The sequence below is a fragment of the Nicotiana tabacum genome, chromosome 22, assembly GCF_000715075.1.
Source record: "Nicotiana tabacum cultivar K326 chromosome 22, ASM71507v2, whole genome shotgun sequence".
Taxonomy (NCBI): domain Eukaryota; kingdom Viridiplantae; phylum Streptophyta; class Magnoliopsida; order Solanales; family Solanaceae; genus Nicotiana; species Nicotiana tabacum.
The window spans coordinates 146,205,922-146,230,110 of NC_134101.1; the positions used below are offsets into that span (position 1 = coordinate 146,205,922).

General features: G+C 36.4%; 2 protein-coding genes across 2 annotated transcripts; both read right to left on the reverse strand.

Moving 5' to 3' along the window:
• Positions 1–5,182: 5,182 nt before the first annotated feature.
• LOC107805177 (transcription factor UNE12) lies at positions 5,183–9,822 on the reverse strand. Its single transcript, XM_016629170.2, has 6 exons — positions 9,238–9,822; positions 8,110–8,217; positions 7,538–7,603; positions 6,610–6,675; positions 5,998–6,075; positions 5,183–5,895 (listed from the first exon to the last, which is right to left on the reverse strand). The coding sequence occupies exons 1-6, from the start codon at positions 9,598–9,600 to the stop codon at positions 5,668–5,670; spliced, it is 909 nt and encodes a 302-aa protein (XP_016484656.1). The 5' UTR covers positions 9,601–9,822; the 3' UTR covers positions 5,183–5,667.
• A 1,658-nt stretch (positions 9,823–11,480) lies between these two features.
• LOC107805176 (uncharacterized) lies at positions 11,481–23,957 on the reverse strand. The gene is made up of 17 exons (XM_016629169.2): positions 23,629–23,957; positions 22,369–22,471; positions 21,649–21,718; positions 21,482–21,520; positions 21,279–21,396; positions 21,138–21,195; positions 19,180–19,244; positions 19,057–19,063; positions 18,886–18,946; positions 18,577–18,636; positions 18,468–18,487; positions 18,318–18,383; positions 14,642–14,809; positions 14,288–14,545; positions 14,004–14,216; positions 12,353–12,624; positions 11,481–11,917 (listed from the first exon to the last, which is right to left on the reverse strand). Exons 1-17 carry the CDS (start codon positions 23,715–23,717, stop codon positions 11,785–11,787), a joined length of 1,800 nt encoding a protein of 599 aa, XP_016484655.1. The 5' UTR covers positions 23,718–23,957; the 3' UTR covers positions 11,481–11,784.
• Between the last annotated feature and the right edge of the window lie 232 nt (positions 23,958–24,189).

Genomic DNA, 24,189 nt, shown 5'->3' on the forward strand with positions numbered 1-24,189 from the left:
TGTTCCTTTCAAGTTATTATTATTATTATTATTATTATTATTATTATTATTATTATTATTATTATTATTATGATAAAGAAGAAAATGTTACTATAAAGTATAGAAACAAAATGGGAAACAGCTTTCCGTCAGAGCTGCTTTTTTCATTCTCTCTCCAATGATGTATCTCAATAATGATTCAGGAGAAATTAGAGAATTAAGTCAAACCACTTTCACAAACCAACCACGCACGCTTTGAAAAATCGAAAACAACTCAAAATTAAGACCCTTTTTTTAATATATATATATAAAATATTTATCTTGTACTATAAATCATAGGTCATGGGACAACAAAAACTACTCTCTTAGTTTATAATGATAATATTAGAATTACTTACTCCGTTGCAGTTTGTATAACACATTTTTATTTTAAGTCCGTTCTAAAAAGATTGACATATTTTTAAATTTGAAAATAATTAACACAAAATAGTATGACATGTTTAAAGCTACAAATTTCAAAAAATTTATGGATGGAGGGGGAGTTTGTTGGGATCATGCCCATGTTGTCCAACCAAAGGCCCAATGGCCTAATCCTATTCTCTTTTGGTTTTCATTCCTATTCGGAATTGGATTCGGCTTTTATTCCTATTTTGAGTGGGTTTTGGCTTTAAGGGAAAGTACCACTCATGATCTATTAATAGGACAACCTTGAAGAATTATTCTATGCTCATTGGTAGAAGTCTTTGAAAGACTTAAGCACATAAGAGTGGTTTTTGAGAGAGTTTTCATCAAGAGAGAAGAGAGAAGAAAAGTATTTGTGTTGTTGCAGATTTTTATTCCGACCAGCCAACTTCAAATCACGTTTTAGGATTCGTTAATTGTTGAATCGAGTTGAAATTTTGACTGAATGTTCGTAACATCTTATTCTTTGATTTGAACGGTGGAAATCGGATTTAAATGCTCGTAGCATCTGATTTTGAGCCTCGAACAACAACTTTGGTTTTGTGGATTCTCCTCTTTCTTTAATTGATTTGTTGTTGCTATTGTTGCTCCGTATTTGGCACTTGTTGTGTAGCCAATTTGGAGAACTTTTGTAACCCTCTTATTTTTATAGTGGAGCTTTTTGAATCTTTGTGATCCCGTGGTTTTTACCTTCGTTGAAGGGTTTTCCACGTTAAAATTTGGTGTTCTTTACTTTCTTTATTTTTGGGTTTGCCTCTTTCTTGACATAACAGTGGTATCAGAGCCTTGGTTGTTTATTCGGGGTTATTACGGAATGGAGGAGAATATGAGCAAGATGGTATGTTTAAATGGGAGAAATTATAATGTTTGGAGAAGCAAGATGAAAGATTTGTTGTTCGTGTAGAAGATGCATCTACCCGTTTATGCAGCTCATAAACCCGAGAATGTATCTGATGAAGATTGGGATTTCGAGCACCAACAAGTATGTGGATATATACGCCAATGGGTTGAATATAATGTTCTCAACCATATTGTGAACGAGATACATGCGAGATCATTGTGGGAAAAGTTAGAGGCTCTTTATGCTTCAAAAACTGGGAACAACAAGTTGTTCGTACTAAAGTAATTGATGACCTTTAAATACAAGGAAGACAGCCCTATCCTTGATCACATAAATGATTTTCAGGGTGTCCTTGATTAGCTGTATAGAATGGGAGTTAATTTTGATGATGAGATACAAGGACTTTGGCTTCTTAATACTCTCCTAGACTCTTGGGAAACTCTTCGTGTTTCTTTGACAAATTCAGCTCCTGGAGGTAAGGTAACCATGGAATATGCCAAGAGTGGTGTGTTGAATGAGGAAGTAAGGAGAAAATCTTAGGGTTCGTCCTCATAAGCAGATATCTTGGTTACAGAAGACCGGGGGAGAGATAGAACAAGAGGCTCAAGGAATAGAGGTAAAAGTAGAAGTAAGTCAAGGTCCAAATACTATAATATTATATGCAACCACTATGGCAAGAAAGGACACATCAAAAGGTTTTGCCGCAAGTTGAATCAAGACACTAGAGAAGGAAAGAAAGCTAAAAATAACGAGAACAATATTGTTGCTATTGTTCGAGATGACCTTTTTTTTGCTTATGATGAAAACGTCATCAATTTGGTATCCCATGAGACGAGTTGGATAGTAGATTCTGGAGCTACCTCACATGTCACACCAAGAAAAGATTTTTTCTCATCTTATACTCATGTTGATTCTAGAGTGTTAAAGATGGGCAATGTCAGTGAAGTTAAGGTGTTTGGTGTTGGCACAGTTTGTTTGAAAACTAATAATGGTTCAACGTTAGTTCTTCAAGATGTCAAGCATGCTCTAGACTTTCCTTTCAATTTGATCTCCGCAGGAAGATTAGACGATGAAGGTTACCATAATGCCCTTTTTAATGGCCAATGAAAGCTCACTAAGGGCTCGCTAGTAGTGGCCCGCGAAGTCAAGTCTGGTTATTTATATGTGACACAGGGCTCTATTCTTAATGGCTCAATAAATCTGGTGGAAAGTGATACTTTATCAGAATTGTGGCACAGAAGATTGAGTCATCTGAGCGATAGGAGGATTACGTACTTGGCTAAGAAAAGTTTGCTTTCTGGATTGAAACAAGCAAAGCTGAAAAGGTGTATCCATTGTTTAGCTGGCAAATAGGAAAGCGTTTTCTTTCATAGTTATCCTCCCTCAAGAAAGCCCGATATATTGGAGCTAGTACACTCTGATTTGTGTGGTCCTTTTAAAGTAAAGTCAAAAGGTGGTGCAGTTTACTTTGTGACCTTCATTGATTATCATTCTCGTAACTCTGGGTGTATTCTTTGAAATCTAAATATCAAGCACTTGACGTGTTTAAGGAATTTCAGGCCTTAGTCGAGAGACAGACGAGGAAGAAATTAAAATGTATTCGCACTGACAATGGTGGTGAATATTGTGGTCCCTTTGATAACTATTGCAAGGAACAAGGAATTCGTCATCAGAAAACTCCGCCCAAGATGCCTCAATTGAATGGTTTGGCATAGAGGATGAATAGAACTTTAGTTGAGAGAGTTAGATGCTTACTTTCAGAGGCTAAACTTCCAAATACATTTTGGGCGGAAGCACTTAACACTGTTGCCTATGTTATCAATTTGTCTCCTGTTGTTCCTTTGGATGGTGATGTCCAGACAGAGTTTGGTTTGCCAAAGATGTTTCTTATAATCACCTGAGAGTTTTTGGGTGTAAAGCTTGTGTGCATGTTCCTAAAGATGAGAGATCGAAACTGGATGTCAAAACTAAGCAATGCATCTTTATTGGTTATGGTCAAGATGAGTTTGGATATCGTTTTTATGATCTAGTTGACAATAAACTTATTAGAAGTCGTGATGCAATATTCTTTGAAGACCAAACTATTGAAGATATTGACAAAGCTGAGAAGATAGATTCTCACAGTAATGAGAGCTTAGTTGATATTGATCCAGTTTCAATTGCTAAGGCACCTATTGCACATGAAGGAACCCGAGACAATGATGAAGATAGTGATCAAGATCCAAATGATCATCATGGTGTAGATGTTATGAATGCTCCAATTGATGAAGTTATGGTTGATCAGCAACCAATTCCTACTCAGGTAACTATTTCGAATAATCCTGAAACCTCTCTTTGAAGATCTACAAGGGAGAAGCAAAAATCCATGCGCTATCCTCCTGATGAGTATGTACTGTTGACTGACATGGGAGAACCTGAGAGCTATGATGAAGCCATGCAAGATACTCACAAAGATCAGTGGATAGAAGCCATAGAAGATGAGATGGAGTCACTCCATGAGAATGACACATATGAGTTAGTGAAATTGCCGAAAGGTAAGAGAGCTTTATCTAACAAATGGATATTCAGAATAAAGCAAGATAACCATACCTCTATGCCTAGATACAAGGCGAGGATAGTTTTTAAAGGTTTTGGCTAGAAGAAGGGAGTTGACTTTGATGAAATTTTCTCCTGTGTTATGAAGATGTCTTCTATTCGTGTGGTTCTAGGCTTAGCCACAAGTCTAGATTTAGAGGTTGAGCAGATGGATGTCAAGACTGCTTTTTTTCATGGTGATTTAGATGAGGAGATTTATATGGAGCAGCCTGAGGACTTCGTAATTAAGCTTGCAGATAAGCATGCGTTTTGTAGAAAATTGGCAGGCATGAAGCCTGTCAATAGTTCCTCTACTTGAAGACATATTTGGCCCCTTGGCTGGAGGGGGAGTTTGTTGGGCACATACCCATGTTGTCCAGCTAAAGACCCAATGGCCTAATCCTATTCTCTTTTGATTTCAATTCCTATTCGGAATTGGATTCGGTTTTTATTCCTATTTTGAGTGGGTTTTGGTTTTAAGGAAAAACATCACTCATGATCTATAAATAAGACAACCTTGAAGAATTATTCTATGCTCATTGGTAGAAGTCTTTGAAAGACTTAAGCAAATAAGAGTGATTTTTGAGAGAGCTTTCATCAAGAGAAAAGAGAGAAGAAAAGTATTTGTGTTGCTGCAGATTTTTATTACGACCAGCCAACTTCAAATCGCGTTTTCCAATTCGTTAACCATTGGATCGGGCTGAAATTTTGACTGAGTGTTCGTAACATCTTGGCCTTTAATTTGAACGATGGAGATCGTATTTAGAGGCTCGTAGCATCTGATTTTGAGCCTTGAACTGCAACTTCGTTTTTGTGGATTCTCCTCTTTCTTCTGATTTGTTGTTGCTCTTGTTGCTCCGTATTTGGCACTTGTTGTATAGTCAATTTGGAGAACTTTTGTAATCCTTTTATTGTTATAGTGGAGCTTTTTGGATCTTTGAGATCCCGTGGTTTTTACCTTCGATTTGAAGGGGTTTCCACGTTAAAATTTGGTATTCTTTACTTTCTTTATTTTCGGGTTTGCCTCTTTCTCAACATAACATCTATGACATGTTTTAATCACAAATTTCAAAAATCTTTACGTATTTATTTTCTTAAACTCCGATTCACATTACTATCATATAAATTAGAATGAAGGGCGTAATTTAGAACATCTCAACTATTCCACTAATATTTACTACTTCCACAACATAATACCGAGTAACTCTGGATATCAATAGGCAAAGAGAAAAAGATAACATTACTTGCCTTCGAAATTTGAATCCTAATCTCTCATAATTTTCGATCTCACTTAGCAATTGACCAATAGGCCACTCAATCACACGGTGCAAACAAAAAAATTACTATTATTGTCGCCAGCACTGAAATACATTACAGTTAATTTATTACATACAGATTATGTCATAGTTTATGTACTAAAGGGCCCCAATTTCCACTAACAAAACAGAGAGTACCCACCATACAAGTGCTTCTACATCCACCACTATATCCTTAGTCCCACCATTCATTTCTTTTACTCAACAAAACAAATCACATGAGCAGAACTTTGACAATTTCTCTTCTTCTGCTTGAATTATATATCATATCAATGACAGAAAAAAGGTTACTTTATACATAACATTGAACCCTGTCTTTCAACAAAGCTAAATAGTACTTAATAAGTAAAAATAGGAACCATAGCTGTGGGACCATCAACTCCTAAAGAAAATTCTTAGGATCATTAGCATGCTGTCACCTTTCTAATAAGGGTCTTTTTTTTATAAAAAAAAAATAATAACCTGACGTCTGAGCCAACTTTCTAATAAGGGTCTCTAAGGAGGATTAGTTTCTGGCTTAATAAGACTTGATGTATCTGGTGGTTGAGAGTGGTAAATTGCTGATGCAAGAGAAATAGGCATAATACATAGTGCCTTAGACTGAAGAAATTGCATTGCAGAACCAACATTTTCTTCCATAAGTTTGGCCACTTGCCTTTCTGTACCATCACTTGACCACTTTTCCCAGGCTGGTTGGTTATTTCCACCTTCACTGCTCTCTTCCTAAATAAGACAAGCCACAAAAAAAAAAGTATTAAGTGCTAGGGTGGACAATTCAGCAGAAAAAGAAGTCTAATCAGTTTATTATAATTAAATAAAAAGAACCTCTACTGATGATATTGGAATGTCTGTAACAAGTGGTGCCACTGCACCAGCTCCTCCCAACCTACTCATACTCAACACCTGTAGCATCATATATTATTTTATAACTTAAGAAAAAGTACCAAGAAGCTCAATAATGCAAAAGAAAGTACTGATTCAAAAGGAGTAGAAAACAAAAGGAAGAAATCTAGTGCTTACCCCCCTCAAAAGAGGAAAGGTAACTTTGAGTGGAGATCCTTTATGGCATCTCATTTCACTATTTTTTTCCAAGTAAATTATCAGATAGGTTTCCACCCGCTAAACTTCATTTCAACACCATACTTAAGGGAAGCTGTTCACTAACCAATATTTAAACATATAGACATCAAATTCAACTAAGTATAATTTGGCACTGCAGACAACAAACTGAGCTGTAGGATCGCCGTGAGGTAAATGCTACACACAAAATGACATGGGAAGATTTTTTGAAACGAAAATCCACTGAAAAGGGCAATGCAAAAACATATCAACATGCATTTCTGAAGTAGTTTCTCAACCCAAATTAACATCAATAGATTCAAAATGTTTAGACTGATCCCTGACTGAAACTTTTGAAAAGACTCTGGTTTAACGTACCTTCACTTGCAGGCGTAGGAACTTGACATAATCTACAATTTCATCAAGCATTACGGCTCTATCAGTCTGCAAGACCAACAGAAAAAGGAAATAACAGTTGATGAATACTGACATACCAAACTTAATAGAATGTTAAATCACAGTAACCATAACATGCCAAATATAGTTAATGTGTGCTGACAATCTCTGATGGAAATGTGGGAGTTAAAATAGTTAATGAAAATGATGCAGTATTGCTTTTACTTATTGATATACTTCTTTTCTGTGACATCTGTTGGCAACTTTGAAACACAGGTCACTTTAGTTGAGCATGCAACAGTTTATGACTTCACCAACTTTGCACATTTTCAGCATTTGGAAGTTGTGGTAATCTTCGTAAATGAGCATCAACTGCTTAATATAACATGTCTTACTATACTGAAATATCCAAATGTATGCCTTCTATTAGTAACTAAAAATGGAGACCAGAAACAACATCATGCAGTATCCTCATAATCTACGGAATTAGGGAAGGAAATAACGGGACATGAAGTTACCTAACAAATCAATTTCATGTTTTTACACTCTTCCCGCAAATTAAAAGACACACAAGAATAGTGGAAAACTGTACAAACGGGAAAGTTATATCCATGTGCCGCTACTATTTAGGAACAGAAGAGTTCTTTAGTTCTTCATTTTATAAGTCCCTATTGATTCTCTATCAATAAAAGCATCATAACTTGAACAGATCCAAAAAAATTGGGAGTTGCCAGTGCTACTAATTTTATCAAATATTGTTCCATCATTTCTGAACCCTGGGCATATGCATAAAGCCCACAAATGAAAACAGTGACAAGAAAGATGTTTTACCCTCTTCCTTTAAGTCTTTTCAAAAGGATGTTCACAGTAAGTGAAATTGAGTTCACTATGTAAAAGAAAGAAAACTGACCTTATTGACACTGGGAACCAACTCTTGCAATGCTCTAATTCTTTCTGCTATCCTCTCTCTACGTAACTGCGTTTAAAAAATAAAATCTGTCAGAATGGTAAAGTAACAGCAATTGAAGGCTAGGAAACAGGCCTATATACATAGTATTGAGCCTTACACCAGTGCTTGGAAATAGGATTTTTACTTCCTAGCATAGAACTGAATTCTACAACAACACATTCTTGGCAACTTACTATCATTGGGCTTAGGGACTGGCCACTTCAGAACATCTCATGCTTGTAGAGACAATGAACAAAGTAAAATTTTCTTATCAATATACACAATATAACATGACTTAGTTAGAAGATCTCCCTTGAAAAATAACCTTTCATGCTGAGGAGCTTAATTGAACCTGATTCATCTATAGTGAAAAGTTGCAGCCATAAAAAAACAAAAAAGTGGAGATGATTTTCTTTGGTCCAAACATTAGAAGCAACAAAAACATATGACCCTCGTAAAATAATTTGCTTAATTTTGGAGTACTCTACATATTATCTATACAAGAGACCACAATTGCTGTAAGAAAACCATACCCTCTCTGCAATGCTGTGTGGATCAGTAGCTTGTCCTCGCCTTGCTCTTACCCTTGGACGTATTGCTGGGGGATGTGGCATTGAAGGCATCGGTTGGCCATGAAAACCCTGTAAATATTGAACCTTACCATATTACTCATGATAATATCTTAAGAAAACGATTGATAAAATCACTCAGTAAAAGGCCAAATTCCTTCTTATTTAGAATTCGGACAATGGTTTCATCATCTTGTAACGGCAAAAAGTATCTCTACATATCTAGCTCCTTTCTCTAGGTGTGTTTGAAATTCCACTTTTCTATATATAGCAATGCTAATCTCAAGATGAATTATCCCATGTGACCTCTAACTTGAATACAAAAAATATAACCCTCCTTTTCAAAATACCTGATTCGTTACTCCAAATTATACAAGGCTAAAGGCACCCAAGTCCAGAAAAGGGAAAACAAAAGCAAGAATTTTGAACTTTCCACTTACCAACCAAATACATAAACCTTTTGAGTTTAAGTTTTGTGCACATAGATTGTTACACTATAGATTAAGTTAGACCTATTACAACATGTAAATCTTCAGAGCAAGCTTGGTATGTTAACTCGGAATAGAGTAATAACCTGCTATATTACAGGTAAATTATACTGACAGTGCAAAAAAAAAAAAAAAAAAAAAAAACTACGCACTACCACAGTATATAACTTAAATCCTGAACTTTTCCCATCTGTATTTTTTATTCCCAAAAATAACGTGGAGCTAACAAATGCCAGTTTTAAACGAGAAATAAATTCAGAAAAATTAGGAAAACAACAAAAAGCAGAAAGGTAAAAACTTTCTAGCAGAACACTCTACACCAACTTGCTAAAAAAAGTTCCAAGAAAAAAAAACAGATTATCACAGTAAAGTTAAGTCATTTTTCTCAAAGGCTACCAAAAACCAAAAAAAAAAAAGATATACTAAGTAACAGTTACAAGTTTGAAACTTTTGTATGTCAGCTATAAGTGCTTGTGATCAAAGGCAAAAAAAAAAAAAAAAAAGTTAAATCGTTTCCAAATTTTGAAAGAAATCATTCTTTTTTTTAATCAGATTAAAGAGGAAATAGGGCCACATAAATTGAAGTAGAAGGAGTAATAGTTACAGGTTTGACAGAAGAAGAAGCTCTGCTATCAACAACATCATCTCTAAATCTCCTTCCAGGTACTGCTGAAACATCATCCATCTTCATAAATCCACTTTTCCCTCCCTCTAAACTCAACCCCAATGGAAAAGAACCGGACTGAGATGGATGATGGAACCCACCACCACCACCACCTAGTCCAACACCAAGACCCACTCCTGAAAACTGACCCGACACATCGCCGGAGTTCAGCTGCAGCATCATCGCCGGCGGAATTGCTCCGCCATCATTTCCCGCCAAATTTTGTTCTGCTCCGTTATAAGCTGGGAATCCCAAGATTTGGTCAAAGAAATCATCTGGTCCCTCTGAGGGGTTGTTAGCCATAGCTGTAACAGTTTTTTTTCTCGACCACCTTAATTTCTCAGAAAAGCATTTTTTAACATGTGTAATATTAGATGTGCAAACTAGTACTTAGTACTACTCACAAGTGTATATATATAGGAAAAGAAATGCAAGTGTGTGTTTTGAGTGTTTCTGTGTGTGCTTTGTTTGGTTGCTGCTACTTTCTATAGAACAGTGAGAGCGATGAATGAAGAAAATAAAAAGCAAATGGTGTCACCAAAAGCTTCGGTTAATAAATATATAAGCCAATAGTGTTACCAAATAAAAGCAATTGTTTAAATATTTCTCTTTTTGTTAAAACAAAAACTTTGCTTAAATGTAGACTTTATTATTTTATGTTTAAACTTAGTCCTATTGCTCAAGTGCGACTAAAAAGTTTCTCCTTTTTTAGTTTTCACTATTTGAAATCAGAAAAATCGTTCTTTGGTACATTAAAAATTAATACATATAACTTTTGCAAAAAGATGACTTGCATAACTATGGATAAATTTTTTTTGGTAGAAAGTATTTTTCTTTTAATAGGTCTTATGCTATTTAAGTAGGAATTAGTAGAAGTTCAATACCAAAATTAAAAAATATGAATAAACAAGGAAATGACTGAAATAGCCAAAAAGAGTAAGAAGGAACTTTGTTTCCAATCATAAATCACGGAAGTCGGCAGATAAGCGAGAACATTATTGGGAATAAATAGAAAACAAAAAAATTGGAAATTCTTTATTGACTTTTTACTTGTAGAATTTTGAGTTTTTCAAGTAGAAGCAAACAGCTGCTTATGGCAAAAATGACATCAATGCCTAATTTGAGAAAGTGGTTGGTTTCTACTGAAGTTACTAATGAATTGTCTCCTTCTCTTTTTCTTTTTTCTAAGCCGAGGGTCTATCGGAAACAGTCTCTCTGCCCTATCAGGATAGGGGTAAGGTCTGCGTACGCATTACCCTATCTAAACCTCACTTTGTGGGATTTTACTGGGTAATTGTTGTTGTTGGTTATAAAGTTGGACATAAACTAGTATTTTGATGGAATTTGGCCTTACTTGTTTGTCCGAGCATTTCCACTTTAACTAATCCTCTTACTTTAATATATCTAATAGATTAGTGTTATAAACTAACTGATTATATAACATCTTTCAAACTCAAATTATTAAAACTTGGCAAGCTCTGCAACTCTTTACCAAATCACATGTGAGTTACTCTACTGTTATACAATCACTCATATCTTAGCCACAGTATCTTTCAAGTGGTGTGTATATTTTTCTTTTGGTCCAGTGATGTGTATATATTCATGCATACGTCAAATTATTACGTATTTATTTTACTGATCCCTGTCCCTCTAATTTTCACCCCAATGTTATATAGCTACTCATACTATTAAGTTATTGATCTATTTAATACAAGCTATAGTTTATAAATTTATGCTTAATTATTAATTACCCTTGATTTTCAACATCGTATAAACTCAACTTGGATTATTGGTATCTAGCATGTGGTACCAGAGAATATAAGTTCTACTAGGAACTATACAACATTTCTGCTTTCTGTAATTTAATATCTTTCTAATCATTATATTTATGTCGAATCAATAAGTTCTTCTTTAGAGAATATGTGCTTCTTCGATTGTATAAAAGAGCCTTCAATAATTTTATTCAACTAACTTATTCTGTTAGCAGATGATTTTAAAAATAAAAATAAAAAGTCTCTTTATCAAGAAGCCTCAGACAATGCCCACAAGGATCACGCAATGGAGAAAATGAACACCATTGTTTAATTCACAGAAAAAAACTTACTTGCAGCCAATCAAAGGTAAAAATATCATAGAGAAGAAAACTAAAATGGTTACAAGAACAAGAAGGGTGATATCAGTGCTCTCTCAAATCCTGTGACACTTAAATATATGCGGTGGCTAAAGTTGCCAGGTGAAATTCTCTGACTACAGCTTTTAATTGTTTAAAAAAGTTACACCAGTGTTACAGTTAAAGTTAATGAATGATAAAAGATACAAATATTTTCAACTTTTACAACAAAGCTCAAGACCTGTTTAGATCTCTCTGGTTCCCACTCCATGTTGAACCGAAGGGTAGACTGAGAACCATATATAAACCCAGCGTGCTTTTGACATAAAAACATAAAGCTCGCGAAGCTTTGCAATAGACATCATATTGCCATTTGACTATTCTGTTCTATGCTGGTCTTTAGGATTGCTGTACACAGGTAACAACCACCTGGGGCCATGTTTCCTTCTCCCATAACATCGCCAATAAATCACAAAGATTACAACAATTACACACATTGGGATCGCCCACCTGCAGCAGCAAAAAGATAGAGAAGGAAATATTATAAAACATCCTCGGTCCAGGTCATGTCAGCTCACACTAGTTCACATCAAACTACGGAAAATTCTTTCACGGTTAGACCATTGAAAAAGAGGGACCTAACCAATACTACCCAGTATCATATGCGCTGATACGTAACAATTACAATATCAAACCCATTATCAAAAAGGTTTTAAAATAAAGCAACTTTGCTTCAAAAAGTTAGTCAGGAGAAGCATGTATAATGGCTGCTATAAACAATCTTGTACTGATTCTACTGATCACAGAAAAAGAGAGGAAAAAGAGCAACCCACTTTTGTACTGTTTTATTTACTAAATAGTAACGACGCTAAAACACCAAAGAGATTCACAAAGGACACCTAAAAGCAACACAATTTCAGAATAAAAAGGTAATATTTTCTGTACCTGTCCAGATCAAGGATTGGACTATACACAAGTGTTTCCCAAGTAGCTACAATAAAATGCCACGCTGGATTGTAGTAAAGTGACTCTGCAGACCAAAACATCCTTGTATATGTTTCTAAGAAGATAAAGAGAATCCATGCTCCAATCTCGACCAGAATAAACTTTATGATGAATCGTCCAACCACCACCATGAACAGTGAAAAAGCGACCAACCAATTAAAGAGTCTGTTATTATAGTCCTTAATAAATAACGACTTTGACTTCTCCAGCATCTGCATAATTGTAGATATACGGAATTCAATTATAGGCCATGCGAAATGGACAAAGGGAAGAAAGAACAACGAGAATTGAAGTCGTAGTACATCACAAACAAATTATGAATAAGCATGTATAAACAAGACATAGACGGGCTAAATGGGTAAATTTGGAGACCAAGAATAATGCCTGCTTAGTTCAATAGATAATTTATCATCTGGGACTCTTGTTTATTCATAAGACAGGTAAAGGAACTTTCCGTTGTTATCACTTGCATTGTCTTAGTAATAGCACAGGCAAAATCAGTTTCGAGGGGTTTATGTGCACATAAATTAATACAGGGAGGAGGCGGGAGAGGCAGAACTCATGCTTCTTAATTTCAACAATGAACTCACAGAGAGACCTAATAATTTTAGAAGCCACCTCCAACTAAATTGATTCCAAAGGCTCTACAAGTATTCAGACCAAGTGTCGACTCTTTCTATTCTTTTTTTCTCTTATAACTGGAAGGAGGATGTAGTCTAGTACTATTAACTAGTCCAGAGAGAATATTGAAAGAGGGGAGCAGGCAAATGATCTCATACAAGAACATAGGTGACAAATAATTCCATATTTACTAGTGGCTGTGCAACTGATGAAGATCAAAGTAAGATGCAAAAGCAACAAGATTTCCATCGTCTTTCATTTGGATAGTGAGTAGTTTTTTAATAACAAGTCAAGTCAATAATAATAGAACTGGGGGAGTGACAGCCACTTGACTGTAAGGAAAGTAGCGAAAAGCCAGGATGGCTTGGTAAGAAAGCAATCCGTTATGTGGGCGCCAACAAGTTCCTTCTCTTCTTTCTTTTTTCAAGTCATGATCAGAATGATGACATTCTTCTTTGCTTTAGAAAGGAGAAGGGAAAAGGCCAATTTGCACCACCATCCTTTTATTAGAAAAGGATTTGACTAATCACCAAGGACGAAGGGATCAATAAAAAGGAAAATTTCTTTTGTTATTCAGCTAAAAGGATATGAGTATCATTTACTGCAAGGATAATACGGTGTGTCTGTCATCCAGATTTGTATGGTCAGTTATCGGTAAAAAGGTAATTTCTGTCTAGCTTCCTGAATGTTTTTTCTCATCTGTTGACCCAGCTTGATGCAATTAACTTTCACATTCACCACAGATGGTAAAGTCTCAAGCCATGGTTCACCTTTTGGGTTCAATTGTACACTGTCCTTTACTAGGGTAGGGGCTTCTTGGTAAAATACGCCATATTTCTTTCTCTTCCGCTCTCTCCCAACACAACTAAATGCAACATTACCATTAAGAGCTGAACTATACACTCACTATATTGAGAAAAATCTTTTTGATAAAAGAGCAACCAAGTGCTAAAAACTAAATGTATTCAACCTTGATCATCCGCTTTTCATAGTTGATTTTAGAAGGTCCAACACATTCACTGTGAAAGCTTTGGTTGCATTGGAGGAAGCCAGCATTGAACTTTGCCATTGTAGGAAGTTTGAGGACCTGAAGATGGTCCATTTTGTCCTCACATCTAGTATACAAAGCTTCACACAGCTTTGAGGATTGATATTCATTCGCCAACAAGATATTCTTATACACCTGCAAAGATGTGGCAGTAAGCAAAAATCTGAGAACTACGTAAAATATGCTTTATTGCAATCAAGTCAAACCTTTTCAATCTCTTCGTCCAATTTATCAACTGATTTTTTTGCATGGTGACGACCAAAATGCTGTTCATCAAAGAGGTTCATCGCTGCCTCTTTGTGCTCTTCATGAACCTTTTGCAAAGACTCCCCTGGCATTGGTAAAACCATGTTAGCCGTCCGCTCATTGTACAGTTTCAAACACCGATCCAGAATACCCTTGTTGAAGACTTCCACAAGGGACCCTGTGGATGGAATCTCCCCTTTATTCAATGCTTCAAGAATCTGGAAACAAAATTACCAATTAAGAGCAAAGGTTTAAAAAAAACGCCATAAGTATCCAAAAGGCATTACAAATTAGGATAATTAATGGATAATCACCTGCTCAAGGAAAGATACGAACTCCTTCCCGGTGAGAGATTTACCCTGGACAATTTTTGGACGAATAATAGATGCTACAACTTCTTTTAATTGCTCCCTCTTCTTGACATAAAGAGGATCAAGCTCAGCATCCTTCATGTCACAAAGCTTTGTGCGCTGAAGATGGGGCTGTTAAAGAAATATGTGCGTTGTTATATCTGATTGTATCATTCTGGAAGTTCTTATAGAAAATCCTCAACTCTAAAAGTATACCAAGTTTGCTATATTACCTCACCATGCACGTTTACTATCCATAATACAATTTTTTTTTTTTGATTTGCACCGGGTGTCCGAGTCTCTAAGAGTCCCGACTAATCCCGGGGGTGCACAGGCCCTCGGCAAGGAGTTTCCCACAAGTGCACCACGGTTAATTCAGGTTTTACCCAGTATGATAGCCCTCAGAAATTGTTTCCACCCAGTGAGTTTCGAACTTGAGATCTTGAAAGGGAGCAAACCCCAAGGCTCAAGTCAATTGCCACCACATAATACAAATGCAACTACATAACCAAAAAATTCTTTTTCTTCATTTTCTGGGAGGAGAGGGTAGGATGGTTTTTCGAGGTAGGAGATGAAGAGGGCATACAAAGGAATAAAGCTATAGTTTAGCAACCATACCTACATATACGGACATTCAATGACCTTTCACATATAAGTTTTAATTGGTTCCCACTTCCCTTACAGGAAGAAAAAAGAAAAGAAAAAGAAAGGGTCCAACATGATGCTATAGTTATATGGTGCGACTTGCTTAAGCAAAATCAATGATCAATGCGTGTATAGGGTTTTGCTATTAGTAGGTTAGCATTGTGTCCACTTTTGCATTCCATAGAGTACGCCTAATAGCAAATTAAAAACATATCAATGGGAAGGACTTTATTGTCTTTGACCAAAAAGATAAACCTAATTTTATTCTTCTCTTGGTATCTTGCCCGCTCTCTCATTTTCTCATTGATTCGTCAGTGGTTGCCAAACCTCCGTCTGGATTGGCCCATGTTTAACAGCAGTGGTGACCTTGGCAATCTTTTTTAACAGGAGCTCTCCTGATTTGTTTTGCTGCAAAATATAGCGTATTCATCTGTTGACTCAATCCCCGAATTCTGGTGCTTGATGTAGATCTAAGTTATGCTGATTTTTATAAGCCTCATCGGTCATCAGTTCATTTTGTAATCTCTTAATGGAGGGTGTCAATTGGAAGCATAGTATGGGAGCTCGTACTATGGGAATATTGAAAAGGAAGTCATACTTGGAGGTATAGAGAGAAATTGCTGACTTAGAGAGCCATGAGGTAGCAGCTGTAAGGGCAGAGGAAGTTGGGATGGTAGAGGTAGTGCCGGACTGCCCGCTTCTGAAAATGGGCAAAAGCAGAGACAGCATCGATGGCAGCATGATACAATGAGGAAAGATGGGTATAAAGAAAAAGATTAGGAGGGTTGTTAAATTAGGTATGTTTGGTATGAAGGAAAAAGTTTTCCTCAAAAATGCTTTCTTTGGACAATGTTTTCAAAAGATGTTTTCAGATACTTAGTCGAAAATATTTGTTAAAGGCATATAATAATAACAACAAATTGGATAGTGCTTTGATTGGGAATTTAATGAAACTTGAAAAGTGATAATAAAATCCAAGTGTTGATTGGAGCAAGTAATATGAAATAAGAGTTGGAATAGTTGTAAAGCATTCTCCCCCTTATAGGTGGAAAAGTTGTCTTTGGAAAATACTTTTTGGTAACAAACACCAGAAGTGACTTCCTCATGGAAAATATTTTATTGAAAGATGATTTCTGCCACACCAAGACACCTATATCATAGTCCTTTTAATGCCTTGAACGAATGGATATTTTATGGAATGTAAAAGTGGGTGAAATGTAGCAAAACTTATGTATGAGTGTGTATGCGTGCCTGTGTACATACAGAGAGAAAGAGAAAAAATGCAAGGAAAAGTAACTGTTAACCAAACAACAATTATATGGACAAAGGAACCAAAAAAGTACAATTCAGTGGAAAACAGTGTAACCTCAAAGGTCTGTGTGATGGCAGCTCCCAATCAAAATAAAATATGTTTATCAACAATGAGCAACTATCCAAGATCAGAATTAAAACCAAAGAGGAAGAGAAAAGAGTTGGAGATTTTAGTTCAATTTGGATCCCGTACTGGGAAAGGTGTGTTTTTCCACTTGGTTGGCGGCAAGAGGAGCAATCTTGACCGCCAAGAACCTGAGGAAGAGGAAGGTTACGTATGTTAGTTGGTGCTTCATGTGCAAGGGCTTGGGCGAAGATGTTGATCACATCCTCATTCATTGTCTGGTAACATCGAGGTTATGGTGAGACATCCTTACTTGGTTTGGTACATTTTGGGTGATGCCAGACACGGTGGAAGAGGAGATGTTCAGTTGGAATTATGGTCTGAGGAGGAGAAGCAGGGCATGGAAGATTGCACCGCTAGCTCTTTTGTGGGTCATTTGGGGGTGGGGTGGGGGGGGGGGAGAAATAGGAGAGTCTTTGAAAGTGTAAAGATGGATTTTGTTCAGTTAAGAAGTAGCCTTTTATCCCTTATTTCTTTTTGGTGCACCAATAAGGTTCTTGTTTGTGTAGATGATTGGGTGTTGTTTGTAGAAAACCATCTCTCTATGTAGGTTTTGTACTTTTTGGTATACCTCTTGTACGCATGCATGTTTTCTTTGCCCAAACATTAACAAAATTGTACTTCATAAAAAAATAGACTTATCCACTAGTAAATATGTAGTCACATTGAGATGTATTATTTTTTATAACAATGGTGTCCGAACCAGCTTGCGCGCACCTCGACTATTTCACCGGATAACTACTACCTCACCAACACGTGTACCGGGTAACTCTGCCCAGCAAGACTTAGGCAGATGGGAAGAAATCAACTAGTGTTTCTTGGTCTTCATTGGGATTTGAACATTGATCTCCAAGAACCCACTTCACTGACTACTATGCCACACACTTGGGTGCCGGTCAAATTGAGATATACACGGATAATGCGAGAGAAAATTTAGATTAATCTGACATTGGCAAGGGCAGATGGCATGAATCTAAGTCCACTTAGGAGTAAAGTTATAGCAGGCAAGGAATGTAAACAAGTTGGAGCTGAAGAGGATAAGGGTGGAAACTAGCTATAAGTATGAATAAAAGAGATCAGAAAGTAGTGAGAATTGTAATAGGAGAGTAAGCTTTCTACTATCGCGGGGTGGCTGGGTGGATATATTTGGTGGTATGCTCGATGTAGCCAGAAACATCCTGTATCTTCTCGTAAAATTACCCAGAAAAAGAAAACCCAACGGCATATTCTTTGGAAGCAAGACACTATGACCATAAGAAGAGTGGAGATAGATGATAGAATAGCCTCGGCCCTTGCACCACTAAAAGAGGAAAAAAACACACGGACAGCTTAGAGAAATAATACATTTACCAGGAGCACAGACGACGTAGAGAAACAAAACATACACAGAATTATACAGGATTTTTTAAGGCTAGATAAGATATAACATCTAGTGATTGTTGCAATCACAAAAATTATCTAAATGACATCTGAGTTGACTACTTTTACTGAGCTAAGCTGTGAACTGTAAAACTCAAGGAAGAAGAAAAAGATCAATGAACATAAGAAGTTAGTCCATACTTGTGGTAAGCTGAAGGCTGTGCTATTATCACCCATTATGGCCAAAGAATCTCGAATCCGGTTCACCTGAAACCATGCATTACTATTAAAATTAATATATTAAGGTAAGCATCTTCATCATTTGCAGAACTCAAAGAGTATAAAGGGTACCTGATCAATATTTTTATCACCTGTGGTAACAGAATAAGCAACCATGGTTAGCTTATATTAGGCTTTATAGTTATTTAATATGCATGCATATAAAGGTAACTGAACCAACCATCACTATTAGGGACATGTCGTAGAGCTTCATCAACCATTTCTTGCACAGATTTTCCTTCTGTCAAAGGTACACGCTCAGACAAATTCCAAAAAAGAAACAGAACAATGAGAAAAGGCATCTGGTTATTAGATGGAAGAGAAAAGATTATGCTGCCAAAACACACTTCAAATTTTCACATTAAGCAGATAATGTTAAGCACTTCAGCTAATTAATTCATTTACACCCCTAGCCCATAAAGCATTTCACATTCACAAAATGACAAGCAATTGCACATATGAATCTTTGAGACATCTTTTCCCTACTTACGAAGAAAATCACGCTGGATGAGCCATAGTAGCTTCGCAGGTTCAAACGCAACATCTTGTCCCTACACAACACCCATCAACTGAGCATGTCATATAACATGTTAAGTAACTTTTCTTCATTTCCCCTTTCATTGAGGTAAAATTAATAGGCATCATGACTACAAATGCTTACCTTTACTCTGGGCGCAAGAAGAGCAGAGAGACGAGGATGAACCAACAGAGAGTCAGAAAAGAAACAGAGAGAATGTGAAGTTTTTAAACTAGAAACTTTTGAAACAACTCGTTAGAATCAAACCTTCCATAGAACTCCTCGGCGAGTTCAACTGCGAATGACAGCCGGGATATGTCAGCTTCACGTATCTAAAACATACAAAAAATGCACAAAACTATGATTATGGAAAGAGCTTATTCATTTAGGAAAATAGGAGAGCAAATAAACTACCACTCCCAGAGCTAAAACTTCAACCATATTGGGATGAGCTAACAATGTCCGACCAATATGTAGGCAAGAATAGGTGGAGCAAGAACTGCTTTTAATACAACTGGGTCATCCACTTCATTCTTTGGTTATCTTCTAGCACGTGCTCACCACTTAATTGATTTAAATGAGCTAAAAAAAGTTTTACGTGGTAGAAATTATGTTCTTGATCAGATGCCAAACTCTTTATAACAGCACTATTCATTATATAAGTGATGTACGCTACCAACATACCTTGAATATTTTCTACATTGGAGTTAAACATCAACACTATACATGGCATTATATTATTTGTACTTGTCAAAAGAACAAAAATGCAAGCTATGCACAATCCATATCTAGCTTATTAGTAAGTAAATGTACATTTGTCATCCATATGTAAGAGCGTTAATGTGGAATTAGTCCCCATGCTGGCATGTTCTCCACTTAGCACATGAGACCTTCAATTATTTTGCTCTGCATTTTCAGGACTTTCTTGACGAAAAAGCAAAAACAGTAAGAATAATCGATCATTTGGGTTGTGACTAGTACTATGAAATAATGGACCTTTGCTCCAGTTATTATTAGTTACATCAAGTTGAAATATTGGAGGTCTCTGTAATATCTTAAATGTGAGGCAACGCAAGTGATACTAGAAGCACGCCGGGGAGATAACATAATTCACCTATAGATTAGTTAAAGAAAATTTCTAGAAATCAGGTTAAGCTCAACTCAACTTAATAAAACTTTTGAAGTTGGAAGATAATGCTCAATAGTTGAAACAAGCCTCAATTTAAAGTACAGCTTTATTCAAGTCATATTGCACTCTGAATTAGCTTCCTGTCTACTTTAATATTTAACATCATTAAAGTTTCCCCAAATCATAAGTATGTTGTCGTATTCTCTTCTTATGATGAAGAATGTATGTCGTCATATTCTCATCTTTCCAATAATACAACTAACCCAAGTTCCAAATTTTGAAATACTAACTTTTAGCTCACCATACACTTGAGGAAATACGTGAAGCCAAGCTTTCTAAAGATAGCTCAATTACTGAGTACATCATCATCATTACATTATGGAGCCACATTAAATAGGTCAGTAAGAATCAAAGTTCTTGATCTATCATACTATAATTCAATTGCATACTCATTCCATAATCTGCTAAGCAACCTTTATCAAGAAAACAATCTGCTAAGAAACCTTTAAAACAACAACAACTACGCCTTAGTCCAAACAAGTTAGGGTCGCTATATGAATCCTCACTGCTTCATTTAGGTTCAACTCATGTCATCATCATACTGAATTAAAAATATCTGCTAAGCAACATGTTTTGTTTTGGATGACCAAGAATGGAGCCAACCCTTTGGGGCAACCACAACCTTCGAAACTCGGGGATGATGGGTCCCACTCGCTACCCTTCTCCGCTTAAATGCCAGAGTTTGGCGTAGGGCTCAAACCTGAGACCTAAGACACAAATCCCCCTGGGGGGCCTGCTAAGCAACGGGTTTTGTACAGCAAAAAGAAAGAAGAAATATATTTTTCTCTTTTAATTCTTTTACTTTTTGAGATAGATGGAGGAAGATAAAGTTTTGAAGCATGCAGAAGCCTCGATCTGAAGAAACTAAGCGTGGTTATAGTTTGAGTAAAGATTAATCTATCTAAAGCACGTTTTCTCTCTCCCCAACCCTTCCTCGTCACCCTCTTTCATAGGAATGGATGAATACAATATTTAAATGTTGATCAACATGTATAATTTCATAGAAAGAGAGTGCAAGTTAGGAAGAGTAGCGCACCGTCTCGGGGAGATTGTATATAAGCACAGAACTCATAACAGTTGCAAGGGCAAAAATCCTGAGAAAAAAAAACATCAAGAAACAACTATATTCGGTCACGGACTTATGGTAGACTGCAATATCTGAGGACATGCATATTACCGGTCATCATATACATTTGACTTTCCAATGCTTTCAAAACCTTCTGTGTCAAGGTAAAACACAGAAGTTTTTACTCCATTGATATCCATCTCTATTGGAGTGCCCCAAACCCATATCCCTGGAAGAAAAGGAAAAGAGGAAGTTAAATGATGTCCAGATCTCTTTTTGAAAGAGCAGTGTCCAGCAAAATCTTGCAAATACACCTTTTGTCTTTGTATCACGCATATGCCCAACACCAAAACCTGCAAGGATAGAACTTCATTGCTCAGTTGCTTAAAAACAGCAGAAAACCTTACAGCTACCAAGGTAACAGCAAATTTCAACAACTGAAACAAAAGGTGATGTCAGCTATCAAAAACATGGGGTGCACCTTCATAACAAGATAGGGAAAGAAGCTGATTAAGGGTAAATGATTTTCCCGAACGGTATGGACCAATAACCTGGTCAAACATTTTGCAGAAATGTTAACATACAAGAAAAGAGATTGGTAGCAACAAAATTTAGGTAAGAAACAACTCAGTTAGCAACTTCCTCCAACATAACCATATTCAGACGCACAAAAAGACAGATGTTTGATAATGTATGCAAGATTCACCAAAAAAAGCACATAACAGTACTTCCTGAGTGCCAATAAAACTAACCTACTTTCCTTCTTGGACCATTCTGAAAAAAATATATTGACCTTTTTCTTTTCAACAGAGAATTTTTCTTCTTTTTTAGTTTCTCCTTCTAACAATTAGACAAATATGAACTACCACTATTCTAGATTATTCCAAACTTGATGCAATATCTTACCTACTAAGTATTTCACTTTTCCACTTCAAACAGTTACTTTGAGCAACTTCTAAATAAATACAATTTTCTGTTCAGATATTTTGCTATGGATAACTGTGCAAGTCAAACTATGTCTAGTTTAATGAATATGGATGAGTAATAAAAAACAGGACCGACCCCTAAACATAATAACTGCAACTGCCAAGCAATATCAAGGAGACTCAAAATTCCATAGAACTTTGCAAGAGATGATAACTTTTTATTTACTAAGATATGAAAGGCAATAACCGATGCTTGAGATTAATGTAAAACCTACAGCAACAGCTGCAATGGGTGTGGTTATCTTCTCAATTGCCTCCAATCCTTCTCTTGCAAGGCGAAGTTTCGTGTGACCAGGATCAGGCTCTATAATAGGAAACCTGTCAAGTAGAAAGATAGCTATATGTTGAAACAACAAACAGCATTCTAGAAACAATACAAAGATAGCAAACTATGTACCTCCATATGAAGAAAACGACAAAAAGCTCAAATACATCTAACTAATCAAAGCTTGATGAGACAACATTGATCATTAGTCATAGTACCAATAAATGATCTAACTTCTAACACAAATGCTAAAAAGAATATACTGCAAAGCTTCTGAGTTTTCATCTTCTATCTGTCCACACTGTTGAGATACTCATTAATAATGTTGTTTATCTTTTCTTTTTCTATACAAAAATGTCCAGGATAGCTTGCGAGAAAATCGACTACTAAGTATTTCACAGGCAACTGCATCCTCTCACAGTGCAAGTGCCGTCTTAGGCATATGGTAAGAAATCACCTGGTTTGCAGCTGCTGAGATTCTAACTATAGTTTCCCGTGATCTTTTTTCCAACTTCATCGACTGCTAGATCATTCCTTTGGGTGTCATACTGTATTATACTTAAACTTATACTGGCAAGCTGATCTTTTTTTATGACGGTGGTGTCCGGACCAGCTCATGCACACCTCACCCATTCCACCGATTACTTGCTATCCCCCACCAGCACAGGTATCAGGTAACACCGTCAACCACGACGTAGGCAGATAGGAAGAAATCATCTAGTGCTTTTTTGACTGGCAAGCTGGTCTAGATATATTGAAATGGATAATGAGGATTCGTATAACCGATCCCAACTAGCTCAAGATTGAGGCTTAGTTGTTGTTTATTGTTGTATATAACGGGGCATGCTGGTCATAGGAATAAAAGTTAACACTGAACCTACTGTATGAATATCATGGATAAACACAAGGGCAGGTTCAATCATTCTAGATAGACATTATACTTAAAACATGTTAGCAGTCATCAAGTAACGAAAATTTTAAAAAGGTTAATTAACTGATATAAAACCTGGGAGAGAAAGTACAAAGACAAACAAGCAATACTTTACATTGTGAATTCTAAACAAGCAACTTTGCGTTCTCATTGCTCGAGCCTATGTCTCACTGGCCCATAGCATTTTATACTAATATTACTACAGATCACAAAAAACACAAAGCATTTGAAGCCAAATAACTCAAAGTAAATTTCTGCAACAAAAAAAAAACGGCTTACGCTTGATGAAAATTCTCAATAGAATAAGACCCAGATGCGAGAATGAAAAGAACGGTAGAGAAAACGGCGATTTGCCAAGAAAACTTCATTCTTGATCTGGGTTGGGGATTCAGCTGCTGTTATCTTGCAAATGCCATAAAGTTACAAGCATTGAAAACTGAAGAATTTGGGATTCCAATTTCTCAAGGAGAAAGTCATGTGCAAAAGGGGTGCACGTTAAGGATCGTGGACCCGTCTATTGAGGATTTGGTACTTTTGGGGTTTCAGTTCAGAAAACAAATGAAAAAGAAGTGCAAAGTATTAGATTCTTGCCCGAGTAGAAAGAATTTGGAATGTAATAAACAAAAAAGAAACTTTTACGAATTTCCTTCCGAAGGGTATTATTGTCAATTAACAGCTTTCAGAGTTGACCCCAAGAATTCAACTGGACGCGACACTAAACTCGAGAAGCTATTGGACCGGGCTGCACCTGCACGGCCTGTTTGGTCTAAATTAAATGGGCCATAACTTGGGATTTGGGAAGTGTTGGGGAAAAATTCAAAAATAACCAGATTTAGAAAT